The 18725-nt window shown below is 38.3% G+C and overlaps 1 protein-coding gene across 2 annotated transcripts in view; it reads left to right on the forward strand.

The window, feature by feature from the left end:
* Positions 1 to 18725, forward strand: part of LOC127516366 (sodium/potassium/calcium exchanger 3) — a 56232-nt gene that overhangs the window by 22918 nt on the left and 14589 nt on the right. Inside the window, exons 3-7 of one of the 2 annotated variants that reach the window (XM_051900929.1) lie at positions 7749 to 7825; positions 7933 to 8007; positions 12388 to 12472; positions 13390 to 13493; positions 15593 to 15667. In XM_051900929.1, coding sequence (XP_051756889.1) covers positions 7749 to 7825; positions 7933 to 8007; positions 12388 to 12472; positions 13390 to 13493; positions 15593 to 15667 — 416 coding nt within the window. The remainder of the gene's footprint in view (positions 1 to 7748; positions 7826 to 7932; positions 8008 to 12387; positions 12473 to 13389; positions 13494 to 15592; positions 15668 to 18725) is intronic. The other variant, XM_051900930.1, reaches the window with a different exon arrangement.

An 18725-nucleotide genomic window follows, 5' to 3' on the forward strand; every position in this document is an offset into this window, starting at 1 on the left:
TTATATATTTTGTTCAGTTGAGTACTTACAATATCCCAAATGTTTCCAACTATTTGCAAATCTTGAGAAAATTGCTATTTTAACCAAGGCTCCAGGACGTGTGAGTGAGTTGCCTGTCAATGGCGTCATATCCGCGTTAACCTCGGTTTCCGGTTTTATTTTGTAGAAACCATGGAAACACCAAAGATGCTTTAATGTATTACATGTTTTAATAGACAAGGGAACATCTGTTTTGATACATTTATAGACAGAAAACTAATCATTGTTATAGCTAGCTTAATGCATTGTCTTATTGTTTAAATCTAATTTTCTTGATTTTTTGCGAGTACCATGCTTTTACCATGCCTCAGAGAAAAACACTATTTTGTCAAGTAACGTTAGCTAACATAGCATAATCAGATGCAGCTTTATTTTTAATAACAGTAATACAGAATTTTCTCCATCATACAATACGTTTTACAATTAATTGCATGCCAATTATCAACACAGCAAATCCAGCATTTAATATCATATTCTAAAATCGATCTAGCTCACAGCAGTGTGCAACAAGTGTCTCACAGCAGCCGCCGAGCAAATGCACAGAGTAATGTTATAACATCATTTTCAACACACTCAAATGTATCTAATATGATAAACAGAGCTGCGTTACCTCATACTCATGACTGTAAAAAGCGGAAGCGGCGCCTGTGACTGTGGCACAATAAAAGTTCCGCTGCTCATGAGGCTTGTGTTGCGTTCGTCTCTCATTAACAATCGCTCCAGCGGCCTCGTTCAGCTCCTACAACGCTCGGTCCTGCTCTGCTTCATACTAGAGTAACGTTAATAATAGCATCCATGAGCATGATTCCTGCCCGAGTGCTATCCCGAATTATTTTCCACCGGCTGTGAGGTGAAGACCACATGTCCCAAGATTCCGCGCTCAAACTTGGCTTCATCAAGCTACACATTTGTATTGAATAGGCAACCTCTAGCGGCCGAAAACTACATATTGCACCTTTAAGTGCTGCAATATAACCTCAATCCTTTTTTTTTTTTTTTTTAAGAAAAAAGAGATTTGTGCTAATCAACACAAAGCTTCAAATGCTGTCAACTGAGCTTAACTTGTATTGAACCCATGATATTCCTTAAATGCAAAATTAGGCATAAAAATGGTAAAGATCATTTTATAAGGTTGCTTCTCTTCTCAGTCAAAATTAGAATCAATACTAATCTATCATGTCTAATAATAATCCAGGGGAGATTTGGAAAAACTTTTATTAAAGTTTTAAATTTAATACTTTTAAATTAAATTATCTTTACCCCTAATATATATTTTTCTTTTTCTTGTAAAGGTTTGGAACGACATGATGACAAAATATACATTTTTGGCTTTCTATTCCTTTAAATTCTGCCAGTTGCAAGCATTGCTCACATTTTACTTGCTTACCTTTGTAACAGCCAAAAAGACTTGAAGAACTTAAATTATAATACAAACTGGAGGTACTTTAAAAGTTAGTGAAAATAATGATGTGCTATTTTCCGCAACAATCTGAAATAGGCTTTATTTTTGGAATTTACACCTAACTGAGGCTTTCTCACTTGCACCCACATAGCGAAAAGACAAGCTCTGCCACTGTGTACCCATATTTGCATTAATAAATTGTGGCCCAATGAAGCTACCTGATATCAGTTGCCCACTTATTCTCACTTCTTTCTCACTTAGTTTTTTTTTTCTTTTCTTTACACCCCCTGACATAATTCACAGGTCAGATTAATAGACCAGTGAAACACAATATGTTAATTTTTTTTGTGTGTGTGGTTTCAGTTTGAAAGACACTTAATATTCAGTAATTTTATTGATTTGTCTAGATTTACACTATTGGATGAGAACAAAATTTGAGCTGAATAATGACACTGTTATCTTCTTTAGAGCTGATTTATAGCTGATTCAACTTTGTTTCATACCAATCATGCCTTTTCTCTATCCAATTTTTTTTCTTGCAATTTGAGGTCTTTTATGCTATACTTCCTTGTTTTGATCAGAATAACTGTCACATAGAACTGGGTGAGCCATCTATGAGCGGCTTTCAATCAGTTCAGCTGCACTGTAGCTAAACTTGGCTCCAGCTGGTAAGAAAAAGGAAAACACAAGGCCAAATTGGCTGCTTGTATCCAAGAGGTGGAGCAGATGGCTGTTGCTGTGAGGTGAAAGGTCACAGTGACATATTTGCACACTGACACAAACCAGACTCATTGGAAAAACACATTTCTGCAAAATGATATTACATTGCTTCTTGCACAGTATAGGGCACTTTTTAAGTGAAATGTCCGGTCAGTGGTGCTGAAGGATTCCTATTGCATTTGGAAATAACTTACCACCAACAGTAAACCTAGGGCTGTACAGTGTGACATAGGCCTATATGTTGCACGTACTACATAAAACTGGATCTGTGCGATGAATAAATTTACCACAGTAACACGCATGTGATACAGTTTTGCAGGTGTGTGAGACAGAGGCGCTTGTTTGTGTGAAGTGAGTGAGCATTTGTTGTGTAATCTAGGGCTGCATGATTAACAGAAATGAAACCGAAATCGCAATTTGGTTTTGTGCGATTATGAAATCTATGGACGCATATTTGTAGCAATATTCAATTTAAAATGTAATATGCAAAATGGCTATGCATTTCTGTATTTAAATTTACATTTTCCATACCATATGTGCAACCTTTGGAGCAAAATGATAATTTAAATTCAATAGTATAATTTACATTTGCTATTTCCTACACTAGTTTTAACATATAATTTAAACATATATTTTAACTTTATAACTTTATAAGTTGCAAAATTAAAATGAAAATGTATTTCAGAAATGATTATATATGTTTAACATGTTCAAGCAAAAATTGTAGCAAAATGATCAAATGTTTGAATGATTGAATGATTTAAATGTTATTTTTCTGCATTTTCATTAAATGTCCCGCTATGAATGTAGCAAAATTCAATGTGGATTTGAAAAAGCATTCCAAGCCAATCAATACTAGCAGATGAAGTAGAGCAAGAACAGAGAAATATCAGTGTTCCTGTAGATTATTTGCGTACGTCAGTGATAGAACCAGTACGTTATTAGAAGCATATATATTTATGGTTAGGGCGTCTCGCAGAGAACTATTGGATGAATAATTGGATGACTTGTCCATATAAGGGATTTCCTGGAACATAAGTTTTATGACCTCTATGAGCCTCACTTGTAGACTTTCTGAATGAGGGCGCCCTCCGGCTACGAGTATGAATGAAACAGACATAACATATGTGTACTCACTAATGCTCACAACATCCTATTTTGGGTAAAAATAAGAAATATGATACTTCTCTCTAAAGAAACTTGAAGTAAACATATGTGAATCCATAGGATTTTTTTCCAGTGTAGAGAATTTTTTTTTTTTCTCTATCGGTGGATGCATAAGATTTCCTGACACATATTAAGAAATTACCTTTACGGATTTTATCATAAGAATTTAATATTTTATATATATAAAAAACCTTTCTAATGATTTATAGGAAAATGAAGCAGCGCTTTCAAGTGCTCAACCAATTGTGGATTGTGATTAGTGATATTGGGCTGTATAAACAAAATTAACTTAATGTTAAGAAAGAGGTGTTATGTTTATGCAGTCTGCTATTTTTGGCAAATAAAGAAAATGATTGTCTGAAAACATTTCTGGTTGAGGTTTGTATATTGTGTGCCCTGTCAGTCACTTGCCTGTTTAAGTGATGAACTGCACTACTTGTGGTTGTTTTCAGATATGGTAATAGATGTTTTATACTTGTGCTACAATTGTGTGGCCTGTGCTACACAACTTTCAAAATCTTGTAGTGATTTTGAATTAGCCTCCCAAGAGGGCACGACAAATGTAGTTATTTATGGTCTTAGATATTAATATTAATATATTTTGTATTAATAATAATATTGCGTCAGATGATTCCTTCCTATATTTCAGGGCACCAGACAAGGAATCTCACCTTGACAATAAAGAACAATCATGGAAGATTGTTGACTGAATTAGAATTTTATAAATTGGAGGAAGTTTGTCATCTGACCAATCTGAACGATTTAGTGAGATTCGGGTGAGCTTGTAGAGCCTCTGATTATCAACACAAGAATGACACAGTTTGCAATAAAAATGAATTTATTAACAAAAAGATATACACAAGAGTAAAATATCACACTCACTAAATACTACTAAGGAAAATGACTGTACTACTAAGAAAACTGAATCAATAATCAAACAGAAACTACAAATTACTACACAAATGGACGTTAACAAAATGAATGCCAAATAGATGTGCAATGGATTGGATGAATGGGTAATTAGCAGTCTATGGGGGAGTCAAATTGTGGTCTTTCTGGATGCTGGTATGAAATAGTAAATAAGCATTTACTATGAATACAGATAACGTGTCTGATGTATCTATCTGTATATGCTGACCCTAGATAAACAGTTTCTACACAAATCTCATATAGCAACAATCTAATGCCAAGGCCTTTGGGAAAAGGTTTGGTTAGTTTATATTTACGTTTCACTTGGTCGGGTGATCAGTCCAGTGACGAGAAACGTCTTCCACTGGTATCCTTCTGTTTGCAGTGGGAGAAACTGGATTGCTTTCCAATAGTTGCAGAGCTGCACTAAGTGCTGGGGTCTTTGTGTAATCCAGAGAACTGTAGGTCAGACGGTGGTCGATCCGCAGGATCTTCTGTAGGTTGGAGGTACTTGAGTTATGCAGGTCAGGAGCCATAGTCCTCTGCAGAAGCAGTTGGGCTGCTTGAAGGTCCGTGCGGTGAAAGGTTTACTCGCAAGAGTATAACCTTGGTCGTGCTGTTGTTCTTTCCTCATCAGGTCAGATGGTCAGGTCAGGTCACCTCATCAGGTTTTTCACTTGGGGAAGCTTTTATTCCTTCCCGTTGGGGAGGGGATTACTAATCCCCACCTTTCCTGATGTGGTGATGTGATTGGGTCGTAGCATTCCAGGTGTCCGCCCATCACTCCCACCTTTCATCCTGTAGAACTTGTTACATTGTCCCAAAATACGCAGTTAAATAAAACAATGTCTTTAGGACCTTGGAAATGCTTTATTTCTTTTTCAAACCTTTCTTAAAGTCCCTGTGGCAGTGCTCTGAACTCATAGAGTCCAAACTAGATGTGAATTGGTTGAGGCATCACATTTCTGTCTCAGTGAGTGCAATTGCATTGGCTTTTATTCCAGAACCAGTTTGGTAGTCCTAGGAGTCCGTGGCCTAGAGTCCTGCACGCGGGCGGGTACTCGCGGGTACCCGACGGGTGACCCGCCAAATTGTATGTAACGAGTGGAATAATATTTACGTGTCGGGTGCGGTGCGGGTGCTACATGAGAAAAATATTTTTGTCTACCTGATGTAGGAGATTTAATGTTGGTGTGGGTCGGGTCGCGTTTTTTATGTCAAACGGGTCGGTTCGGGTGCGGGCTAAAATTAGTGTTTCTGTCGGATATCGGGTCGGGTGTGCTGTTAACAACTGCGGGTGCGGGGCGGGTGCGGGTTTATCAAACAGGACCCATGCAGGTCTCTGCCATGGCCATCCACACCTTGGACTCAGGCATGGAGGGCTGAAGTGAACAAAGGCAATTCGTGATAAGATTAGCCGGTGATCAATGGGCCGTTGATGTCATCTTTCCTGTCCTCCACCTTTGGCAGTCCTGATTACAATAATCATTTAATTGTCATTGAGGGTCCCATCACACTCTTTTATATTAATCAATGTGGGACAAAAGGATGTCTGTTGTGAAGCTCTGGTGCCATCACGTCTGCTGTTCACTACACTCTGTAGCACCAGTGCTATGTGCCAAAAAAGTTAAAAGTACAGCCCTGAAACCCTACACTAAACCTAACCAATAGTGTTAACAAAAGCGAACATGAGATAAAAACACACTTGCTGATGTAACTGTGCCATTTTAACTTTGAGCTATTTATTGTGACTCGTGTTTCACGGGTCTCATACCTAAATGCTCCATATCACAAGTGCGGTGCTGTACCATGTGAGCTACTGAGCAAGTTTACTACATCCAAAAAGCCAAACATACAGTATGGAGCTGGTTACGTAGCGCAAACATTAAAATGTATTACTTTACAAATTTACAAAACTATGGTAAAAGTGTTTTGAGATCATAACATAATATTGTGCAAGAAACTGCATGAAAATAAGTCTTTATTAATCGATAATCTGCCCCTGTAATCATAATTTGTTTAAAAAGGAATAAAAGTTGAATTGTACATGAATTGTATGTACAGGTATGTTTTTGGAGTTTTGCAAAAATGTAAGTAAAGGAACATTTTTCCAGTGAGCCTACAGGTTGCAATGACAGGTTGGCATATATGTGAGGTTGAGACTTAAAAACATTTGGGGGAAAAAAGTGAGTGTGTAAGTTTCCATTATCCTAGCTTTTCCTGTTATTCAGTTTGTCTTAAAATCATTCACTTGGTCTGCAATCTGATTTACACATTTTCCTCTATTTTTGTTGGAGTCAAACACCATCTTATATGTGCGTCTTTCTCACAGAACCCCAAGACTTTCCCCCTGGGAGAGGGGGAAATTATTTTTAGCAGTTGCACTTCTGTGTTGCTTGTCATCTCTTCGTCCCTCCTTTTTTTCCATATTTCCGAGTTCAAGTCCATGGGAAAGACATATCCTCCACCCAGTTTCTCACTTTCGCTCTGTTGCCATTGGCTTCCTGCCGCTGCTCGTCAACAATTCACTGCCCCAGGGAATACGTCTCCATAGTAACTGCCTTCGCTGAGGCAGCTCGTCAGGACGTTCATTGGAGGCGGGTTTTTTCAGAGCGATTCAGTGATTTACATAGAGCCAAAACATGTCTTTTGACACTGGACTAGAGAAGAGGAGAGAAAGATGACAAGAAAGAGAAAGGAAAAAGAAATGAAGTACAGAAAGTGCAAGAAAGCAACAAGAAAAAGAAAAGACCAATGAGAGAAATCAAAAGACACCATTGCAAATAACAAAGGAGGGGTGAAGAAGTTTTGTCTGGGATGTAAAGGGCAAGAAAGAAAATTATTCCTGTGTATGCGTTTGTTTTTATTAGTCCTTTTCCTAAGGATCTTATGAGTATTCGCATGTAGTTATGCGTAAAATGTGTCAACCACGGCATGCGTACATTTACTTTTGTTTACATAGACGTAAACAAAACGTACAATATTGATGTATTGACATCATCTAAAACTAATTTACGTATGAACAACGTTCAGAAGTACAAATGTTTCAGAATCTTTATTTAATATGTGAATACTTAATACATGGAATGAATTGGTTGATTCTACTGTATTTATGATCAATGAGATTTCGGGTCATGATGTGTGCTTTTGAATGAGATTTACATGACTTCACGGAGTAGATCAAGATGGTACGTTGTTAGTAAAATTATTGTCACTCTACAATTTTCGCTGGTTTCATTTTTTTTTATTTTGTTGAAAAGTGGTTTTGTTTAGGTTGTGTGTATGTGTGTGGCCTATGAGCGTGAAGAAGGGAGGTTTCAATAACATGGGCTGCTATAAATATAATTGGGTTCTGTCATCAATAAAGTTCATATTCCTCAGTCAGACTGTATATTTTGCCTGAACATGCAACTAGTCCACCACACATTCAAATAAATTGGTTTGAAAAATCCAACAAGCACAACTGTTTCTAATGATTCCATGTCCATACCATGTGGTATCTTCCCATTAGCAATTCATGAGTTCCCTGAGGACATCTTCACCAAAGAACAGCGAAAGAGAGGTGCCATACTACTACACGTGCTATGTGTGAGTGAGATGCATCTATCTATCTATCTATCTATCTATGTATTTATCTATCTATCTATCTATCTATCTATCTATCTATCCATCCATCTTCTCTCTTCTCGTTGCAGGCCATCTATATGTTCTACGCACTTGCTATTGTTTGCGATGACTTTTTTGTCCCCTCCCTGGAGAAGATCTCAGAGGTGAGTCTAGCCACCTGTCAGACATTTCAGCTGGAATAAGAATGACAACACGTTACTTTTGCCATTCCTTAGAAAACTAAGTGATGACAGCCTTGTTTCCCTGCTCCCATGGGTCAGCACTGATGCTATGTGTCATGAACTCTGTGTAAAGTGTTAATTAACACATCAAGAATGAAGGTGTGTTTCCTTTTAGGGAAATTCCCTTTGTTCATGTTCCTTTAGGAAATTCCCTTTGTTCACAATTTGACAGATTTTAAGAATTTTGTCCTTTAAAACAACAGAGATTCATGCTACTGGGAACCTTTGTGAAAAAGAAGTAAACTTAGCATACTTTTAAAAAGAGTACTTATGGAAATAATATGCTTTTAAAAAAAATACACATAAGTTCGAACTGAATGCAATGTTTTTGGACATTTAACTGCATATTAATTGCAATTCAATGAAAATGCATTATAGTTTAAATTAAACCTGGTTGTGCTTTGGCTTGACCTTTCCAATGCCTACAGTTCAATACTAGTTGAGACTGTCTTGAATCGACACAATGGTGGCATATACAAAACATTTTTAACGGGCCCCAAACAACAAGTGCAACAAAGAGGCATTTATGCTGCACGTATTATGAAAATACCATGCCAAACACATTGCTTCACAAAGGACATTTATATCTAAAAAAAAAAAAAAAAAAAAAAAAGTACTCTCTCTGTTAAGTAGTGATGCACGAATCGCAGGTTATATCAAAGACTATAGAATAACACAAGACGCGCCACTTGTATTGTTTTGAATGGGAGAAAGTGCAATGTGCAATATGGCGGAATAAATCCCACCTTATAAATAAGAGCCAATCGCCGACTGGTAAAGTCATTGCGTCACTGCAGCAGCCGTTAGAAGCTCCGGTTCCTATAGAAACAGTCAGCCGCACGCTTCCTATAGAGATGCACACTTAGTACTGCGCATGCACATTAGTTTGATCCAGCTTGAAAAATACCGTTTTTTGTCATGATTCGAGCGTTTAAAAACATAATTTATGAGACAGTTGTTGTCAGACTTCATTGGTGATTTCAAATATGAAATTTAATCAAAAGCTTGGCAAACAGCTTTGGAGAATTTTTATGTTTCCCCATTCAAAGAGATAGGAGCTGCACTTGCATGCCCGAGAGGCTTTTCAAAGATGGCCGCCGAGTGAAATGACTTGTCTTAAAGGGACAAAACCGATCCTAGAGAAGTGTGAAATTTCAAAAACATAACAAAAGGAATAATAATAATAATAACAATTTTTATTTATATAGCGCCTTTCCAGGGTTCAAGGACGCTTTACAATGTACATTTAACAAGGAAGAAATAATACAAGTAGAGTAGACAATGATGACAAACAATAGTTAGAAGATACAGTAAAGGAACATTATATGGACAGGACAGCATACTTCCATACAGGAAGTAAAGAACCTTGTGGGAGCGTTTTAGTGAAGTAGTTAACCAGGACAAATCAAGTGCTGGGTATGTGATATGCAATGGCTGTTTAAACACCTGATGCGATGCAGAGACTAGAATGGTAAAAATGATGGGTTATTTTGTCTACAGGTCATTAGAGCTAGCATTCTACTCGCTTTAAATCAGACACGGAGATAAAGTAGATAAGATTGCATTTATTTGAATGAATAGAGAGAGAGAGATTGAGATTGTGCGTGTGAATTACCTTCGTCTATGCAGTGTCTCTTTATTAATAGTGAAGCTGTGTGTTAAATTACTTTAAAAAAACAGTGACGTTACCACCTTGTTGCTGAGAAGTATAATGTAGCGTTTCAGTAGTGAAGCTATTTTAATAAAAAAAGGTGTGGGCAGTGCTTACAACAGGTTTCTGTGCTCCTGAATGTTTCTGTGTGTACGATGCACCATCTCTTATCTCTGTATGTGAGTAACTGTCAGTATGTGTGTGCATGTGCACAAACGCTACGCCACTGTACCCAGTAAGATCAAGGGTCTCAACCTGAACTAAAACAAGAACTTAGGCTCAGGGTCACTTCAGGGAATGTAGCATCAGATTGGCATCAACTTGAAAAGGGGATTATAAGGCATACCATTTCAGTTATTCTTTTCACTTTTGCCATGAATATGCTGGTTAAGATGGCAGAAAATGAGTGCAGAGGCCCTTTGTCTAAGTCTGGTATTGAACAGCTACCGATCAGAGCTTTTATGGATGACCTCACTGTTACTGCATCATCAGTGGCTGGTGGTAGGGGGATCCTTCAGTGCCTGGAAAAGCTCATCTCCTGGGCAAGGATGAGTTTTAAACCTGCCAAATCCAGGGCCATGGCGCTAAAGAGGGGTAAGTGGTGGACAAGTTTTGTTTCTTTTTGGATGGCATTGTAATTCCATTTTTCAGTGAGAAACCAGTCAAGAGCCTAAGCAAGGTCTTCAATTCTAGACTCAGGGATGCTACATCTATCTAAATAATAGTTAAGGAGCTCGAAAACTGGCTCACCACAGTGGACAAGTCTGGCCCACCTGGCAGGTTCAAAGCTTGGATTTACCAACATGGTATTTTACCTCGAGTTCTCTGGCCTCTGCTGGTGTATGAAGTAACTCTATCAACAGTGGACATATTGGAGAGGAAGGTCAACACCTACAGTATCTCCGTAGATGGCTTGGTCTGCCTCGTAGCCTCTGTAGTGTAGCTCTGTATGGGAGGAGCAACAAACTTCTGCTACTGATTAGCAGTCTCAATGAAGAGTTTAGGGTGGCTCATACAAGAGAGACAGTGCTCTATTGAGACTCCAGGTCTTCAAAAGTGGAATCATCAGGCATAATGGTGCGGACAGACAGGAAGAGTAGAGCTCGAGAAACCATGGAAATAGTATAATCTCGGCTGAGACAGAGGGCATTTGTGGGCACAGTGGCGACAGTAAAGGCAGGGCTGGGAGCTATCCCACAGCCATGTTATGACAAGGCCTGGGTAGGGATAGATCAAGATGGTGGTGATGCGGCAGCAGGGTGCTTGGACAAGGTGGGACGGTGCACTGCAGAGGAAGATCTCATAGTCTGAGATCTGGCAGGCAGAACCTCAGCGGCTTAAATTCTTAGTCCAAGCCTACCCAGCCCAAATGATCTCCACATCTGGAGCAAGAACGATTCCCCGGTATGCCCGCTGTGCCCTGGAAGAGGCTCACTCGAGCACATCCTCAGTAGCCATCCAAAAGCCCTGGGCCTGTTACCGCTGGTGACATGACCAGGTTTGCAGTTGCAGATGCCATCACCAGTAACAAGCAGATCCACAGCCAGAGAAACACTGCCTTTGGAAGGGCTGGTGCGCAGCTGCAGTTAGAGCCAATAAATAAATATATAAATGAACCAGCAGCTGGTCTTCTCACATCAGCTTCAGATTGAGAGATGCAGCTTGACTCGGGGAGGCAACTCAAGTTCCCGTATCAGATATCATTGAGGCCAGATATGGTGTTAATATCAAACTGTACAAAGCAGGTGTTCCTCATAGAGTTGATAGTTCCCTGGAAGACCATGTGGAATAGGCGAATGAGCGGAAAAGGTCTAAGTACCAGGAGCTGGTGGATCATTGCCAAAGGAGAGGCTGGAAGGCACGATGTGAGCCCATAAACGTGGGTTGTAGAGGGTTTGCTGGCTATTCTCTGTGTAAAGTATACACTTTACTTGGCATATTTGAGGATGTAAGAAGTAGAACAATTAAGTCTACAATGGAAACTACAGAGAGGGCCTCTAGATGTCTGTGGTTTAGGAGGAGTGATTTGTGGGCTAATGCTGCTGGGACCAAGTCGGAGTCTGTTCAACCCTAGCTGGGTCGCCTCAGGGAGTGTGTATGATGTTGAAAGACCCGAAACACACAAGGAGCTCAGGAACATCACTTAGGATGCGTCTGATTACGTCCTAGTATGCATCTTTAGACCAAATTTATGTTAAATTCTTCTAAATGTACTGCTGAATGTACTGACAAGCATTTATGATAAACTAAATATATTTTATTGTCATTTCTAATGAAACGTAGGTCATGTATTTTAATATATTTGTAATTACACAAAGTTTGTAATGATGAAGTTGAAATTTAGTACCTTTAAAATATAATGTATTATTTAATAACAATAAATTAATATTATGCAGGTACAATTTTTAAAAATATATTTTGTTGTACATTACAAGTGCATATTCGGTACAATTAATCACTTCTTTTTCACAAGGGAAGATTAGTTGAAGTACATGGCATTTAATGTGGTATCCATGAGCGCAGATAAATATCTTGAAACATTTTGTTGGACACTGTACAAGAAATTGTCAAAGAGACAGTTTATTCACTGTTTGCACATTATTGCTAGTACCTGTGATTCATCATCTACTGTATATAATGTTCTTCACTAGAATCTACAGTTGAGTGAAGACGTGGCTGGAGCTACGTTTATGGCTGCAGGAAGTTCAGCTCCAGAATTATTTACTTCCTTAATCGGTCAGTTTGCTTTTGCACTACCTTTGAACCTCCACTTAATTAGTTATAATTTCACATAAGATGTAAGATGTGCACATACTACATTTTATACATTACATTACAAAAGTCCTGTCCTCAAAACTGTGATGATTGATGCATATTTACAAAAATAGGCAGTTAAATGAAAAATGTAAATCATCATTTACTCACCTTCATTACAAACCCATTGAACGCAAAAGGAGAAATTTTAAATTTTAAGTATTAAAGTTGTTCTTTTCCATACAATGAAAGCATATAATTTCAAATGCAGTATGGCATGACTTTCAGTCAAGCTTATGTTGAAACTGTTCAATACTTTATACATTATAGACATTATAGTATGACTTTATTTTACAATATATGTAATTTCCTGTAAATATGATTTGAAACTGTGTATTATAAAAAGCAGCATACAAACAAATAAGACTTGACTTGATAAAGTTACCAGGGACTGTCAAGCTCCACAGAGGACAGAAATGTAAGTCATTATTTACTGAAAATCTCATTCTCTGCTATTCATGCAGAAAACAATGACATTAGATCTCATTGAATAAATAAGCTTTGGAGGCTACAATAGAGGGGAAGATTACAAATGAATAAATAGTTAAATTTTAGTTTGTTCCCCTAAAAAGCTATTATATTCCTTCAGAAAAAAAAGTTTTCCTTGGATGAAATTTATACAGGTTTGGAACAACATCAAGGTAAATTCATCATAGATGCTCTTTACCAAAGTAATTAAATGGCTAAACTGTGTATTTTTACCAAGTCCACTAAGTTTTTTTTTGTTTTTTTTTGTTTTATAATTTAAACCAGATGGTAAAATGTGAAATTTGTTAAATAATCAATGTAATTTCTCTGTGTCGCTTATTGTTACCATTGTCCATGTTCTTGACTGGCAGGTGTATTTATCACAGAGGGGGATGTCGGAGTAGGAACCATAGTAGGGTCGGCTGTCTTTAACATACTGGTCATCATTGGAGTGTGTGGCATATTTGCCCGTCAGGTAGACATACTGATCTATCAAACTGACGTCATCATTCATTCCTCTCAGCTTAGGAGAAGATTTTAGCAGAAGCGTAAGTGTTAAAGGGGTCATGACAAAAAAAATTAAGAATTACGATTATTTAAACTTGCAATTGTCAGTTATAAAGTCAGATTTTTGAGATATAATCTACAATTGCGTGAAAAAATTCTATACAGTGAGATAAAAAGTCGCAATTACCTTTTTTATTCCATGGCAGAAACAAGCTTCCATAGGTTCACTTATAATGTTAATAGTATTAAGTTTTTTGCACACAAAAAAAGACATTTTATATATTATGTTCTTATTTCAAAAATGATTATTTTCGAACTTCATTCTGACCCTCTGTCTGAAATTATTCATTTTTAAGGGGTGACTTCTTTAAAGTGGAAATGAAGCAGTCAGTCAAATTAACATTATTTAGTAAATGTATTTCCACTCTAATCAAAACTTATATTTTTATATTTTTCATTATATAACAAACACAATAAATGTAACCATTTAAAGGGGAAAAGAAAGTTGCCACCAGTTGCTGACCTGAAGGAAAATTATCGTGAATCAAACACAGCTATTGACCAATCAGAATCAAGGACAGGATCTAACTTATAATTAATATTAAATAATACTACTGGGCTCCTACTGTACATTATTATTAACTAATATCCTTTTTTTAATATATAGTTTCGATTCTGGTCTTTTATTTGTCTGCTTTTACTAATTGTAATCATTACTAGTAATAGATAAACTCATAATATCTGTAGTAGTTGTTGACCAATAGAGGGCTCCAGTACTATTTGCAAGGGAATACTGGGTTGATAAAAAAAAAGGGTGAACAAAGATAATTTAGGAAAATTTGGTTAAAAACTTTATTGCACGTAATGCAAAAAAATGATAAAAAACATTTTTAAAAAAGATGATGGCAAGGAAGATGACAGGATTAGGGATAATGTTTAGGGATTATTCAGCATCCTGGATTACCTGATTGGTAAATGTGGAGTCACGGTAAGAAATATTTATTTTGCGGTTGGCATCAGCTTGATCTCTGCATGTTGTGTAATGACAAAGGGGTGTTTATAATGGTTGTTGTTCATATTCATTTCTGACAGTCATTTTGGCAACATATTGGGAAAGTATAACTATGGAAATCTTGAGACAGTGGGACTTGTGTGTATCTGAATGTGTCTGAATGTGTATCGGGAAGTGAAACAGTAGCCTACTGTACATCGGCAGTTTATGAAAATGGAATCTTTTGTTCTTTGCTTTAACACTGTAAAGCTCATTTTTACTTTCAGGAGCAATGCAATAGTGGCCTCCCTTTTGTCTCCTGTTGCCCTGTGGCTTTCCATTTTTCATCTTTCACTGTCTCGGTCTTTATCTTTCATTATCTGTCTTCCACTGTCTGTCTTTAACTGTTTCTCTACCATTGTATCTGTTGAACTCATGCAAGAAAACCAACCTCCGTGACGTCACAGGTTGCAGTACTGCAAGATGGTGGTGCCCTTGCTACAAAAGCTATAACAAAACATACAGTATTTTTTTCTTTTAAATGGTTACATTTATTGTGTTTGTTATATAATTTTTTATTAGAGTGGAAATCTGTTTACTAAAAATTGTTTACTTACGGTTTGCGATGTAGCTGCTGTCAGATCCAATACAGTTAGCTGCTTCATCTTTCAACAAAAGTTTCTTTGTGAACTCTCCATTACACGGTGCTTTGTTTACAAAACAATCTGTCAAATGCTCCGAACAAACATATAGTCCTCCGACATGATCCATGACGCCATTAAAATGAACTATCCACTTGTTTCTGATGCAGGGAACCTTCTAAAGGTATACAGAGATGCAAACAGGCTTTTAAGCTATGACACTTGCAGGATGTTTTAATAGTACAAAGATCACTTATATGTCAAAAGGTTAAGGAAAATTTGATTTCTCATGTCATGACCCCTTTAATGATAAGAGGCACAACTGTAAAGAGTTAGTTTAGCCATTCTTTATTATAACCACATTGAACACAAAAGTACTGAACACTTGAAATAAGCATATTGCCACAGTTTCTCATGTGTCCATTTGTGCCCTAGACGGTGACCCTTACCTGGTGGTCTATGTTCAGAGACTCGCTCTACTACATCTTCTCAGTGTTGGCCTTGATTTTGGTGAGTGTATGGGTGGCTGTATATATGAGAGAGGATAAAAGAAAAGGGAAATAGTAAAAAGCAATTGATATTGTTTTATTAAGCCAGGATTTCACAAATGGGGGTTCGTAGGGGAACTGCAGGGGATTTGTGAGTTGATAAAAAACTAATTAATTAATTAAACTGAATGTAACATTAACCAAATTGGGCTACAGAATTCATTGAAATAAAACTAAAATAGCAATATATATTATTAAATCAAGATTATCAAATCAAAGAAGTTCCCTTTCAAGTGGAACTCAACGCTGCATAATGACGTTGACGCTATGAGAACGCTTCTGCATGAGCTGGTGTCTGAAGCACATGTGGAAAATGCCAATCTTGATTGGCCAACAGCGTGGTCAGGTGACGTAGCATCAGCGCATCACTAAGACCATGAATAAACTCCTGAAATGCACTTCACCAGCTTCTTTGTCTTCAGGAAACCGTTTGTTTGCATGTATGTGGAAAGTCCTATGTGTTTGTTAGGAATTAGAAGAAATAGGTAAGAGAAAAGTTTGTCTACAATGTATGAATGGAAAACATTTAAGATGTGTGTCACCACGCAATTTGTGAACAAGCAAACAGTTGAGAGGAGCCATCTGTGTATGAAATGTACTGACGTGTACAGGCGTGCACTTTAGGGAGTTTCATTTTAAGCTTCGCTCCTGTTTGACTTTCTTCTGAAGGGACTTGGGTCTCATGTTTGCAGAGGCAGCACATAGATTACAGGTCTGCAACAAAATAAGGCAGGAGGAAATGTTGAGCAGCTCTTTGAGTTAAACGCCAAATAAGCATCAGGCCTGAGATTTGGAAACTGTAGTAATGGCCCCTGAGGGGTGCCAGCTCATAGATTCTGGTCTCTCAACTGATGTTGTTGAGACCATCTTAAATGATAGGGCTCCCTCCATGAGGAAACCTTATGCCTTAACCTCATCTCTTGCATCACGGAGTACTCAGCACCACGTTGACCCAGTCAACTGGCTGGTTGGTTCAGTGCTGGAGTTCTTGCAGGAGCTTCTTCTGGCAAGACTATCACCTGCTACTGCTAAAGTTTACTTGGCCGCCTTCAGCTCACTGAGTTCATTTTTGACAGAGCCTCTTTGGGGAGGCATTCCCCTGTCTCATGTTATGTGCCAGACAACTGAGGTCTATCTGCAGACCGCAATTTCCTTCCTGAGATCTTTCCAAAGTCCTGGAAGGCTTATCAGTGGCTCCTGTTGAGCCCATGGAGTCAGCCTCAGAGTTTCTGACTTTGCTTAAGAAAGTAGGAGACTTGCAGGCCCTTTCAGTTGCTCCCTTCTGCTTAGTTTTTACCCCATGGACTGGTCAAAGTTCTATTGTACCTGAGGCCGGGTTACGCTAGGTGCTGTTTTCGACCGCCCATTCGGTCATCCTTCAAGCCTTTTCTCCTCCACCGTTTGACTTGCAAAAATAAGAAAGGCTTCATCTCTTGTCCCCAGTCAGGATCTTGAGGACTTACGTTGGCCGCTCAGGCTTGTGGTGTAAATCTGATCAGTTACTAGTCGGCTTTGGAGACCATGGCAGAAGCACTTATCTCCAGCGTTTTTCAAGACGTTTTTCGACGCGTCTTTGTGTTCATACCCAAGCGATTTTCACTGGCGATGCGCCTAGTAAATGTGCAAATTCACTCCCTGACAGTATATGGCACTTGTGCTTAGTGCAAGTGAATGGTAGTGCAAATAAAATACAGATATAAAATGGTATATATGGCATATACTGTACATGACATGAGGAGATGTTAGTCAGATATGGTAGTGCAAATAAGTCACAATGACAGTAGTGCAAGTGAACGCTAGTTTAAATAAACATATTTATGAAATAGACATTCTCAACTATATTTCTTGAATGTAAAAAAACAATAAAAATACAGAAATAAAATGGCATATAATACACATCTATTGGTGTGGCCAAGAACTGGCAGAGCACCTATAGTTTGTAGGGGTCTTCTTCATCTACTTACTTCCTCTTCGTCATCTTCTTAGGTATCAATGTGTGCTCTGCAAGATCGTTTCATGCTTGAGCGCCACCAAGTCGTGTTTTACTGTAACTTCAGCAGCTCCAGGCACGTGAACAAAAGCTCCAATCTCATTGGTCGGCCAGACAAACCCGAGGCGTTTTGCGCATCGATGTACACACTCACATTGGCGCCCTTTGTTTAGTCATGAGGCGTTAAATGTCAGTGATAAGAGCGCGTGATAATCGCCCCGGTGTGCACATGCCTTAAGGGTGAGCCATTACAAGATGTTTGTGCTGCAGCAGACTGGTCCTCTCCATATACATTCATAAGATTCTACTGTTTGGATATGAATTCAACCCCAGGATCTCAGGTCTTTATGGGTTTATTCTTTGGATTAATCCTTCTGCACACATTCATATAGTTCTTTAATTTCAGTTACCTGTGGGATGCATGGTAGGCTTCATCCTTGGAGTGTACGTCTCTCTGGGCTTTTTTCTAAATAATACGCCTTTATATGTTTGTGCTCCGGCAGGCTGGAACTTTCCACACACATTCATGCATATTTATTGTTGAATTGGATTGACCCCAGGCTTTGACTGCTTTGGGTTAAAGGGTTAGTTCACCGGATTAAACTAACCCTTTAATCCGTTCTTTAGACCAAAGGGTTTGTGCTTGTGCGTATTTCACAATTTTGTTGGTCAGGTATTTTTTCAGTATGGCAACGTGGGTATTAACATTCCCATAGCGTTAACGTCATGATGCAGCGTTGAGTTCCACTCGAAAGGGAACGTCTCATGTTACTTATGTAACCCAGTTCCGCCGCTTTGCCATACTTCATGCAATGCCTGAAAACATCTTCCTACAGACAAATAAAATCTGGTGACCTGCATTTCAGGCATCTATTTATGGTCTTATGCATGCAATGTCACCTGACCACACTGTTGGGCAATCAAAATTGGCGTTTTCTACATGTGCTTCAGACACTGGCTCATGTAGCTTTCCCATAGCACCAACATCATAACGTAGCGTCTTGTTCCCTTGTTGGTTCTTGTAAAGAGC

Source organism: Ctenopharyngodon idella, chromosome 7 (genome assembly GCF_019924925.1).
Source record: "Ctenopharyngodon idella isolate HZGC_01 chromosome 7, HZGC01, whole genome shotgun sequence".
NCBI classification, from domain to species: Eukaryota; Metazoa; Chordata; class Actinopteri; order Cypriniformes; family Xenocyprididae; genus Ctenopharyngodon; species Ctenopharyngodon idella.